Source organism: Oncorhynchus masou, chromosome 9, assembly GCF_036934945.1.
Source record: "Oncorhynchus masou masou isolate Uvic2021 chromosome 9, UVic_Omas_1.1, whole genome shotgun sequence".
NCBI classification, from domain to species: Eukaryota; Metazoa; Chordata; class Actinopteri; order Salmoniformes; family Salmonidae; genus Oncorhynchus; species Oncorhynchus masou.
In genome coordinates, this window is record NC_088220.1 from 25,499,825 (window position 1) to 25,511,431 (window position 11,607).

Consider the following 11,607-nt stretch of genomic DNA (forward strand, 5'->3'; position numbering starts at 1 on the left):
ATAAAGTTCATATTGAAAACTATTTCTTCGATGCATACTTTCTCCGATTTTACAAACTCCCTTCCTTATATAAATCACTTGCGCTGCTCACGCTGTGAAGTCCACAATGTAGAGGCGAGCTGAACAAACGCTTTAGGCTTTTCTACATAGCCTATGTACGACTTCTGCCTAAAGTAAACATTGTCCATTGCCACTTTTTTAATGCCATTTCAATTCACTTACATTTGTGTGGAATAGTGCAACAGTCAAAAAGCCCGACACAAAGGACCCAGGCCTAAGGTCGTGAAAGGCAAAGCTTCGCATGACAGAAGGCTTGAAACCCTATGACACTTCTGATCATATCTCGGACCATAACCAAGGGTTTGACCCAAAACAGCCTACAGCCTTGATACTGAAATAGTGAAACTACAGAAATACATACTGGGGAGTGGACTTACCAGGTACTTCTTTAACTCTTTGTAGTTGGTAATGATGCCATTGTGGATGACAACAAACCCTGGGGAAAAGAGAGAGAGAGAATACAGTGAAGATACTGTACAAAATATGTGTAATATGATAATGTGTTCCTGAGGAGGGACATGGCTATGGTCAACTGAAGTAGAACCTGTCTGGGCCTCTGTCTGTCTGGACTCTGTCTGTCTGGACTCTGTCTGTCTGGACTCTGCCTGTCTGGACTCTGCCTGTCTGGACTCTGTCTGTCTGGACTCTGTCTGTCTGGACTCTGTCTGTCTGGACTCTGCCTGTCTGGACTCTGCCTGTCTGGACTCTGCCTGTCTGGACTCTGCCTGTCTGGACTCTGTCTGTCTGGACTCTGTCTGTCTGGACTCTGTCTGTCTGGACTCTGTCTGTCTGGACTCTGCCTGTCTGGACTCTGTCTGTCTGGACTCTGTCTGTCTGGACTCTGTCTGTCTGGACTCTGTCTGTCTGGACTCTGTCTGTCTGGACTCTGTCTGTCTGGACTCTGCCTGTCTGGACTCTGTCTGTCTGGACTCTGTCTGTCTGGACTCTGTCTGTCTGGACTCTGTCTGTCTGGACTCTGTCATAGGCCAGACACCTCTGTGAGCTGTAACTGTAACTACACATTGACATCTCTGGACAATCGGTAAACAGAAAAGAAGCTCTCTCCCCTCCGTTCCAGATATCTATGTGGCAGAGACGTGGGTGTGTGTATGTATGTATGTATGTAAGTAAGTAAGTAGTGTGTATATATGTAAGTATGCATGTATGTATGTACAGTTGCAAGAATACGTTTGTGAACCCTGGATTTCTGCATTGATTACTCATAAAAATGTGGTATGATCTTTGTCTAAGTCACAATAATAGACAGACACAATCTGACTGAACTAATAACACACAAACAGTTGTACTTGTCACATTTGTATTGAAGACATTGAGTAATCCTTCACGTGAAGGATGGAAAAAGTAAGTGAACCTCTGTGTTAACGACTTCTCCTGAAGCTATTTGGAGTCAGGTGTTTCAATTAAGGAGATGAGATGAGTGGGTTGCAGATGAGTGGCTTGCATGTGTGGGTTGCACATGTGCCCTGCCCTTTAAACAAAGCCACACAAAACCTGGTTACTGACCAATCTGTTCTTCTCCAGAATGATTGGTTAGTTTGAACCATGCCTCGATCCCAACAACTTTCAAAGTACCTTAGAAGACACATTATAGAGATGCACAAATCTGGAAAATGTTACATTAGCATTGCTAAAGACCTTGGTGTTCACCAATCCACAGTAGGACAAAATGTCTACAGATGGAGAAGATTCACAACTGTTGCTCCTCTCCCTAGGAGTGGGCGTCCAGCGAAGATCACTCCAAGAGCACAAAGGGCAATCCTGAAAGAGGTGAGAAAGAACCCAAGGGTAACAGCAAAAACCCTCCAGAAAACTCTACAAACAACAATAGTCTGTGTTCATGTGTCCACTATCAGAAAAACACTGAACAACAATGGTGTTCATGGATGGACACCAAGGAAACCACAGCTGTCTAAAAAAAAACATTGTGGCACGAGGAAAAAGGGCACTGCACACCAACACTAAAAACTCATCCCAAGTGTGAAGCATGGTGGAGGGAGCATCGTGGTTTGTGGCTGCTTTGCTGCCTCAGGGCCTGGACGCCTTGCAATCATTGAGAGAACAATTAATTCAAAAGTGTATCAAGACATTTTACAGGAGAATGTCAGGGCAGCAGTCTATGACCTCAGGATTAAGAGAGGTTGGGTGATGCAACAAGACAATGACCCAAAGCACACAAGTAAATCAACTAAAGAATGACTGAAAGGAAGAAAATATGTGTTTTGGAATGGCCAAGTCAGAGTCCTGACCTTAACCATGCTGTGGCTTGACCTGAATCAAGACAACACAGAAATATTGATGAACTGAGACAGATTTGTAGGGAGGAATGGTTCAAAAATCTTCCTCCTCAATGTTGTGCAAGTCTTATAAGCAGCTACAGGAAATGTTTGGTGGAGGTTGTTTCTGCTAAAGGAGGATCTACAAGTTACTACATTCAAGGGTTCACTTACTTTTTCCAGGCTGCACTATGAATGATTACTCAATGTCTTCAATAAAAATGTGAAAAGTACATCTGTCTGTGTGTTATTAGTTTAGTCAGATTGTATTTGTCTATTATTGTGACACATTTTATGAGTAATCAATGCAGAAATCCAAGTAATTCCAAAGGGTTCACAAACGTATTCTTGCAACTGTATGTATGGCATGTGTGCGTATGTGTGTGTAGTGTGTGTTACCGTTGTTCTTGTCGGAGCGCTGGGGATGGCTGTTGAGGGCACTGGGTTCACCGTGTGTGGCCCAGCGTGTGTGAGCAATGCCAAAGTGTGTGTCCAACTCCACCTCCAGATCCATGCAGTCTTTCTCTGCTCACAAGACACATCAAGATCAATGCCATGAGCATGTCATTTTACATGTATGGCGATGTCTGCACAGTAACATGAAAGGGAGAATCATTACATCGGTCCATAAAGGTGCATTATAAAGCACTGTTATAAAGGGTGAAGCTGACAGAGGACTACGGAAGTGTAATTCAACCTTTTAGCATTACCTAACGTAGCAGGTGTAAAAGAAAGGCCTCTGAGACTAGAACCCCTTATATACTGGTCTTGACGAGAAGGGGAAAAAACTGTCGGGGAGGTTCTCATCTGCACTGTTCAACCAATCCAGTAAATGTGGAGGAGGAGTTAAGATGGAGTGTCGCCAGAGACAGTTACGTATGTACGTAGGTTTAGAAACTCTGTTGTGTCGTCGTGTTAACGTCGAAAAATGGAAGTCGCGTCACACGCCCTCTTTTCATTTCCCCTGAAAACCGGAACGTCCGGTTGTTGGGGTCTCAGCAGAGGCAGTAACCCTACACTGTCGCCTCTTTCATTAGACAGTTATGGCAAAGAAGGAGGGAAGTAAACTGGAAGGGTTCTGCGGCAGAAGGACAGAGGAGTTACCAAGAAGAGAGAGAGAGCTACAGACTATAGAATACTTCATAAACACATAATACTGACGCTGGACAACAGGAATGTGATGGATGCAGGTAGTCATGAGACCTACTGTAGAGCTCTTCATCCAGGGCCTTCACTTTGCCTTTCTTCTTGATGAGAACAATATTGCTGTTGTCTTCTGTCGTTGTCTTCTTGTCGCCGTCCACAGCGATGCCTGAAACCAGAGAGACAAGGCAAACTTATACCAATACCAACCTTAAGCCAATCATCATCAATGCAGGCTATATTAGCTGGCTGGTAGGCTGCAGGGCCAGTCAATGAATCAGGTCAACTTTAACTGAGACAATAGTCATGACAATGTGAAAGCTTGTTTGAAAGACTTCAAATCCTAATCCAGTTGTTAATTTAGAGCAAAGAGCTGATTACTGTGAAACCCCTGTGAATATTAACCAGCTCACATAGAATGACAGGTAATGACTGTGTGTGTGTGTGTAGCATATGGTTTTTACCGGCCATGAAAGGGGCTGTGTTGCAGGATAAACAAACATGGGGGGGGGGGGTTTATGCGTGTCTGTGTGCTCTGGAATATGCCATTGGAGGGATGCCAAAGCAATTGTAAATACCAGTGAGGCAGATATCATTGGTGCACGGTGAGGCTCAGAACAGAACTAAAGGCTACAGATTCTCTCCTCACGAGGGCTCTCTACTACTACCTTCTCTGTTATAAATTCAACTCATCAGACTTATCTGAGCGTTGCTGACCTATTCCCTGTCCCAAATCAACCCCTAGCTGTAGCTATGAACAGCAGAGAGTGGAAGTAATAAGGTATTAAAGCTAGCTGGAGTGCCCACACCAGTTTCAGATGGAGCATGTAATCAGATGTCCACACCCCACCTCATCTTACCTGTCCTACCTGTGTGTCAACATAGCCCTGCTTCCTGGACCTAGATCTACAATGCACTCATCAGGATGATCTATAACTGACAGGAACTGGCAGCTTTCAGCTGCCGTGTAAGTGATTAGATACCATACCTTCAGTATGACCACACAGAGCATGTAGAAATACTGTCTAACCTGCCCGAAGCAGACAGGGCAGAAATCAGTAGTCCTTAGGGTTTTATGTTGTAATAGTGCTGAACTATGAGATGTGCTATAAGCCTTAAACTGTCTGTACAGTTACACAGCAAGGCTGGATACATTAATAGTGTGTGTGTGTGTGTGTGTGTGTGTGTGTGTGTGTGTGTGTGTGTGTGTGTGTGTGTGTGTGTGTGTGTGTGTGTGTGTGTGTGTGTGTGTGTGTGTGTGTGTGTGTGTGTGTGTGTGTGTGTGTGTGTGTGTGTGTGTGTGTGTGTGTGTGTGTGTGTGTTCAGGGTGATTCCCAAGCCGACAAGGTGAAAGATCTGTTGATGTGCCCTTGAACAAGGCACTTAACCCCAATTTGCTTTAGGGGTGCTGTACTACTATGGCTGAGCCTGTAAAACAACACATTTCACTGCAAAAATGTAACTGCGAAAATAAAACATATTCATTTATTTACCTGCTGAATCATAGCCTCTGTACTCCAGCCTTCGCAGTCCCTTCACCAGCGTCTCAAATATCTCCTTTCTGGTGCGAGGCACACAGTAATTCAGGTAGGCAAAGATCCCTACAGTGAGAGAGAGAGATAGAGAGAAAGATAGCAAGAGATACAAAGACATAGAGGCAGAAGCATAGAGACAGAGACATAGAGACATATAGACAGAGACATATAGACATATAGACAGAGACATATAGACATCGAGACAGAGACATCGAGACAGAGACATAGAGATAGAGACGTATAGACATCGAGACAGAGACATTTAGACATATAGACAGAGACATATAGACATCGAAACAGAGACATTTAGACATCGAGACAGAGACATAGAGACAGAGACATAGAGATAGAGACATACAGTCATATATATATAGAGACATAAAGATAGAGACAGAGAGAGATATAGAGATAGAGACATAGAGACAGAGACATAAATATAGAGACAGAAACATAAAAATAGAGACAAAGATAGAGACATAGACAAAGAGACAGAGACATAGAGACAGAGACACAGAGACAGAGACATACAGACATAGATATAGAGATAGAGACAGAGAGATAAAGATAGAGGCACAGAGACATAGAGACAGAGACATAAATAAAGAGACAGAGATAGAAACACAGTGACAGAGACATAAAAATAGAGACATAAAGATAGAGACAAAGACAGAGACAGAGAGACAGATACATAGAGACAGAGACATAAAAATAGAGACATAGAGACATGGCGATAGAGACATACAGACATAGATATAGAGATAGAGACATAAAGATAGAGACAGAGACATAGAGACAGAGACATAAAGATAGAGACATAAAGATAGAGACATAGAGACAGAGATATAGAGACAGAAACATAGTGAAAGAGACAAAAAATAGAGACATAAAGATAGAGACATAGAGACAGAGATATAGAGACAGAGACATAGAGACAGGACAGAGACATACAGATATAGAAATAGAGACAAAGATAGAGACAAAGACATAGAGACAGAGACATAGAGACAGAGACAGAAAAATAGAGACATAGAGACATGGAGATAGAGACATTCAGACATAGATATAGAAATAGAGACATAGAGACAAAGATAGAGACAGAGACAGAGACATAGAGATAGAGACAGAGACATAAAGATATAGACAGAGACAAAAATATAGACATAGAGACAAAGACATATAGACAGAGACATAGACAGAGATATAGAGACAGAGACATAGAGATAGACATAGAGGCAGAGATATAGAGACATAGAGACATAAAGATAGAGACAGAGACAGAGGCATAGACACATAAAGATAGAGACAGAGACAGAAACATAGACACATAAAGATAGAGACAGAGACAGAAACATATACACATAAAGACAGAGACAGAGACAGAAACATAGACACATAAAGATAGAGACAGAGACAGAAACATATACACATAAAGATAGAGACAGAGACAGAAACATAGACACATAAAGATAGAGACAGAGACAGAAACATAGACACATAAAGATAGAGACAGAGACAGAGGCATATACACATAAAGATAGAGACAGAGACAGAAACATAGACACATAAAGATAGAGACAGAGACAGAGGCATATACACATAAAGATAGAGACAGAGACAGAGGCATATACACATAAAGATAGAGACAGAGACAGAGGCATAGACACATAAAGATAGAGACAGAGACAGAAACATAGACACATAAAGATAGAGACAGAGACAGAGGCATATACACATAAAGATAGAGACAGAGACAGAAACATAGACACATAAAGATAGAGACAGAGACAGAAACATAGACACATAAAGATAGAGACAGAGACAGAAACATATACACATAAAGATAGAGACAGAGGCATATACACAAAGATAGAGACAGAGACAGAAACATAGACACATAAAGATAGAGACAGAGACAGAGGCATATACACATAAAGATAGAGACAGAGACAGAGGCATAGACACATAAAGATAGAGACAGAGACAGAAACATAGACACATAAAGATAGAGACAGAGACAGAAACATAGACACATAAAGATAGAGACAGAGGCATATACACATAAAGATAGAGACAGAGACAGAAACATAGACACATAAAGATAGAGACAGAGACAGAGGCATATACACATAAAGATAGAGACAGAGACAGAGGCATAGACACATAAAGATAGAGACAGAGACAGAAACATAGACACATAAAGATAGAGACAGAGACAGAAACATATACACATAAAGATAGAGACAGAGACAGAAACATAGACACATAAAGATAGAGACAGAGGCATATACACATAAAGATAGAGACAGAGACAGAAACATAGACACATAAAGATAGAGACAGAGGCATATACACATAAAGATAGAGACAGAGATATAAACATAGAGACATAGACACAAAGATAGAGACATGGAGATAGAAACATAGACACATAAAGATAGAGACAGAGATAGAGGCATATACACATAAAGATAGAGACAGAGACAGAAACATAGACACATAAAGATAGAGACAGAGGCATATACACATAAAGATAGAGACAGAGATATAAACATAGAGACATAGACACAAAGATAGAGACATGGAGATAGAAACATATACACATAAAGATAGAGACAGAGACAGAAACATAGACACATAAAGATAGAGACAGAGGCATATACACATAAAGATAGAGACAGAGATATAAACATAGAGACATAGACACAAAGATAGAGACATGGAGATAGAAACATATACACATAAAGATAGAGACAGAGATAGAGACAGAGACATAGAGACGTAAAGATAGAGACATAGAGATAGAGACAGAGACATAGAGACGTAAAGATAGAGACAGAGATAGAAACAGAGACATAAAGATAGAGACATAGAGACATAGATAGAAACATAGAGAAATAAAGATAGAGACAGAGACAGCGAGATAGAGGCATAGAGACAGAGATAGAAACATAGAGACAGAGATAGAAACATAGAGACATAGAAACATAGAGACATAAAGATAGAGACAGAGACAGCGAGATAGAGGCATAGAGACAGAGATAGAAACATAGAGACAGAGATAGAAACATAGAGACAGAGGCATAGAGACATAGAGACATAAAGATAGAGACAGAGACAGCGAGATAGAGGCATAGAGACATAGATAGAAACATAGAGACAAAAAGAAACATAGAGACATAAAGATAGAGACAGAGACAGCGAGATAGAGGCATAGAGACAGAGATAGAAACAGAGACATAAAGAAACATAGAGACATAAAGATAGAGGCATAGAGACATAGATAGAAACATAGAGAAATAAAGATAGAGACAGAGACAGCGAGATAGAGGCATAGAGACAGAGATAGAAACATAGAGACAGAGATAGAAACATAGAGACAAAGATAGAGGCATAGAGACAGAGATCAGCTCTGTGGTCTTTTCACTGCTTTTTTTACCCTCCCTTTCCTTCTTCAATCTTCATATTCAACAGTGTGTAGGTATAATGTAGACTGTACATTCAGTACTGGGTTGTTGAGTTAGGGATAAGGGCTGCCATTTCCCATAGTCGTGTTACAATTCATCTTATATTCTGTTAGCACAGGGGGTAAATCCTGTTCTGTTGCTATGGTGCAGCAAACAGTTGATGAGATGAGTCTTGTGCTATACATGTTTTACAGTGTATTCATTCAAATATAGAATAAAACTCTCAGCAAAGTAGAGTAAGAATTTGAGAGCAGAGAAGGATAAAGTGTCACTCAGTAACCCAACAGTTGTTTGATGTATTTCACAATCCTCTCTTCCTGTATTTGGAAAAATCTTCCTCTATAATATACTGTAAACATGGAAGCAGTGGCCTATGCAGATGGGTTACTGTCATGGCAAACTGGGACAAAGTTAAATTAAATCATAATATTTATATATATACATTTTTTTAAAGTGTATATCAATGAATTAGTCTCTATCCAACTGGGGAAATAATGGTAGCATTTACAGAATATTTGCTGCTGTCTGAATATTTTATTGTGGTTCTTTAATTATTTGTTATATTTATATTTAAAAAAAATTAAACTGCATTGTTGATTAAGGGCTTGTAAGTAAGCAGTTCACTGTATTCGGTGCATGTGATAAATACAATTTGATTTGATTTTGATTTGATTTAAAGGGCCTGTCTCAATTAGCAAACCTCCATTACAGTGACTACAGTGGGTCCCAACAAGGGGTACTAGGAAGTGAAAAGGGATGGGAACCACTGGTGCACTATACTGCCGGGGTTCTGATAAAAACATAACACTCTTTATGCTCTGGAGAGCACCTCAAAGGGGATCCGCATGTGCCAAATGAAAACTTCCCAGTCTGCGCGCTGTACAATGGAGGGAGGTTGGTTTAAGGTGGCCATTGAGCGGAGCGCAATGTTCGCCTCAACCAAGTACACGCTTAGAAAAAAGGGTTCCAAAAGGGTTCTTCTGCTGTCCACATAGGAGAAGACTTTCTGGTTCCAGGTAGAACCATTTTTGGTTTCAGGTGGAACGTAGAACCCTCACTTTCTGTGGAAAGGGTTCTCCATGTAACTCAAAATAGTTCTACCTGGAACAAAACAGGGATAATTATTCAAAGGGTTCTCCTATGGGGACAGCCAAAGAAACCTTTTAGGTTCTAGATAGCATTTTTTTTTCTAAGAGTGGCTGAGAAAAGCAAACTGGCCGACATAGATAGAGTGTCTGCTGTAACGCATTGCTTAGATTTCTCACCTAGGGGCAAAATAGTTACTATTAAACTAAAATGATTTAATAGTATTGATAAACTTGTTCATTCAAGCCCTGAATGGTGATTGGCTGACAGCCGTGGTATATCAGATCATATATCACGGGTATGACAAAACATGCATTTTTACTGCTCTAATTACGTTGGTAAACAGTTTATAATAGCAAGAAGGCACCTCGGGGTTTGTGGTATATGGCCAATATACCACCGCTAAGGGCTGTGTCCAGGCACTCCGAGATGCGTCATACTTAAGAACAGCCCTCAGCCGTGGTATATTGGTCATATACCACACCCCCCATTCCTTATCGCTTAAACGATCCTACATTTTCATGATAATGCATAATCATATTTCAGCAACATAAATGTGCGTAGGCCTGGAATCCAACGAATCTGGTGACAACTACATCTTTAAGCATAGGATACGTTTCGTTTCACCAAAAGTTGGACATTTGAGAATGAAGCTCCATGGGCCGATAATATTTGATGTGTATCATCAGAACCTGCTCACAATACAATGCTGAGCTGTCATTGACAGGCCTACACCGAGGAGGTAAATTGACACGTAGCAACTCAACGTCCTATTCAGGATGCATGGAATAGGGATGTTATCTCCGGCAGGAGGATCAGAGTCCCACCAATATATTGTACTGAGGACCGCAGCTGAACTCTACATTTAATCGAGGTTTATATTTAGATATAAAAAGTGCCTGCACTGACATGTAAATTGCCTACAAGGATGGCACTTCATTCAGCATTCAGTGACGCACATACACAAACTGTCTGAACGGACTGGTTTAAAATATCCTACAATAACTACATACATAATAATTTTGTCCGATTCCAATAATAGTAATAGCCTAAACTAAACTAACCTACCGTCATGTTTTTGCATAATGCGTAAACTGTCTCCTGATTAGGCACTCCAGATTGCCAGTTCCATGATGCACAGTAAAAGATGTAGCTCTATCTGACCTTACCACACATGGTTCTGATTGTCTTGTCCAAATGGATACTGTTCAAGGCGATGGCCGGTTCGTGGTAGTTTACGCCGTTACTACCGTCAGTAGTTCCTGAGTAGAATCCAAATGAAACTGTGTAAAACTTCTCACTCCCAGCACTTATTTAAAGCCAGTTTCCGCGAGCGCGGGCTCCACCCCCGGCCTCGTCTCCAAGGCAACTAGGGTAACCACCCTTTCACTGTAACATACACCAACTTTATACTGCAATGTGGACTACTTCCTAGAACTCAAGTTTTACTGTAAACTAGTCCTTATATATTCCAGAGACTTCCCATCATACTATAATTGAGACATCATGTGCACCGGAACTGAACTGATACCTGACACAGTTGCATCATCAAAAAGAGACCAAGGCATTCTTAACAAACTTCCATGGAGGTAAAGCTTCCTGGAAGCACATTTTCTATCATCAGTTATGGTTATGAAGAACCTGGGAATGTAACTTGTGATGAGTTATGAAAGGAATTTTATATGGAAAATCTGTTAACATCCTCATCATCATCCTCATTGTCTTCCTCTTCCCGCTCATCAACACCGTCTTCCTCCTTCCCCTCATCATCATCCTCATCATCAATATTATTAGATGTTCTTGCATATAGGCTAGTCTAGTTGTTGTGGTCACTTTGTTTGGCAACTCTAGCAGTCTGGACTTACCACCTGGCAGTCAAACCTGGGTTGTACACCTTAAGACCATGCTATTCCACAGAGATAAAGCTTGGGGTCGGGTCTTCAGGTCTAACACAAGGTCCCTCATCATGCGAGCATAGTTCACTGAACCACTTCCACTCTACTTGCACGCAGAGCTACAGATAGT

At 41.0% G+C, this 11,607-nt stretch overlaps 1 protein-coding gene across 2 annotated transcripts in view; it reads right to left on the reverse strand.

The window, feature by feature from the left end:
- Positions 1 to 10,917, reverse strand: part of LOC135545724 (glutamine--fructose-6-phosphate aminotransferase [isomerizing] 2-like) — a 41,288-nt gene extending 30,371 nt beyond the window's left edge. Inside the window, exons 1-5 of one of the 2 annotated variants that reach the window (XM_064973541.1) lie at positions 10,752 to 10,917; positions 4,991 to 5,098; positions 3,562 to 3,666; positions 2,754 to 2,879; positions 438 to 496 (exon numbers count right to left, since the gene is read on the reverse strand). In XM_064973541.1, coding sequence (XP_064829613.1) covers positions 438 to 496; positions 2,754 to 2,879; positions 3,562 to 3,666; positions 4,991 to 5,098; positions 10,752 to 10,758 — 405 coding nt within the window. In that variant the 5' untranslated portion in view covers positions 10,759 to 10,917. The remainder of the gene's footprint in view (positions 1 to 437; positions 497 to 2,753; positions 2,880 to 3,561; positions 3,667 to 4,990; positions 5,099 to 10,751) is intronic. The other variant, XM_064973540.1, reaches the window with a different exon arrangement.
- Between the last annotated feature and the right edge of the window lie 690 nt (positions 10,918 to 11,607).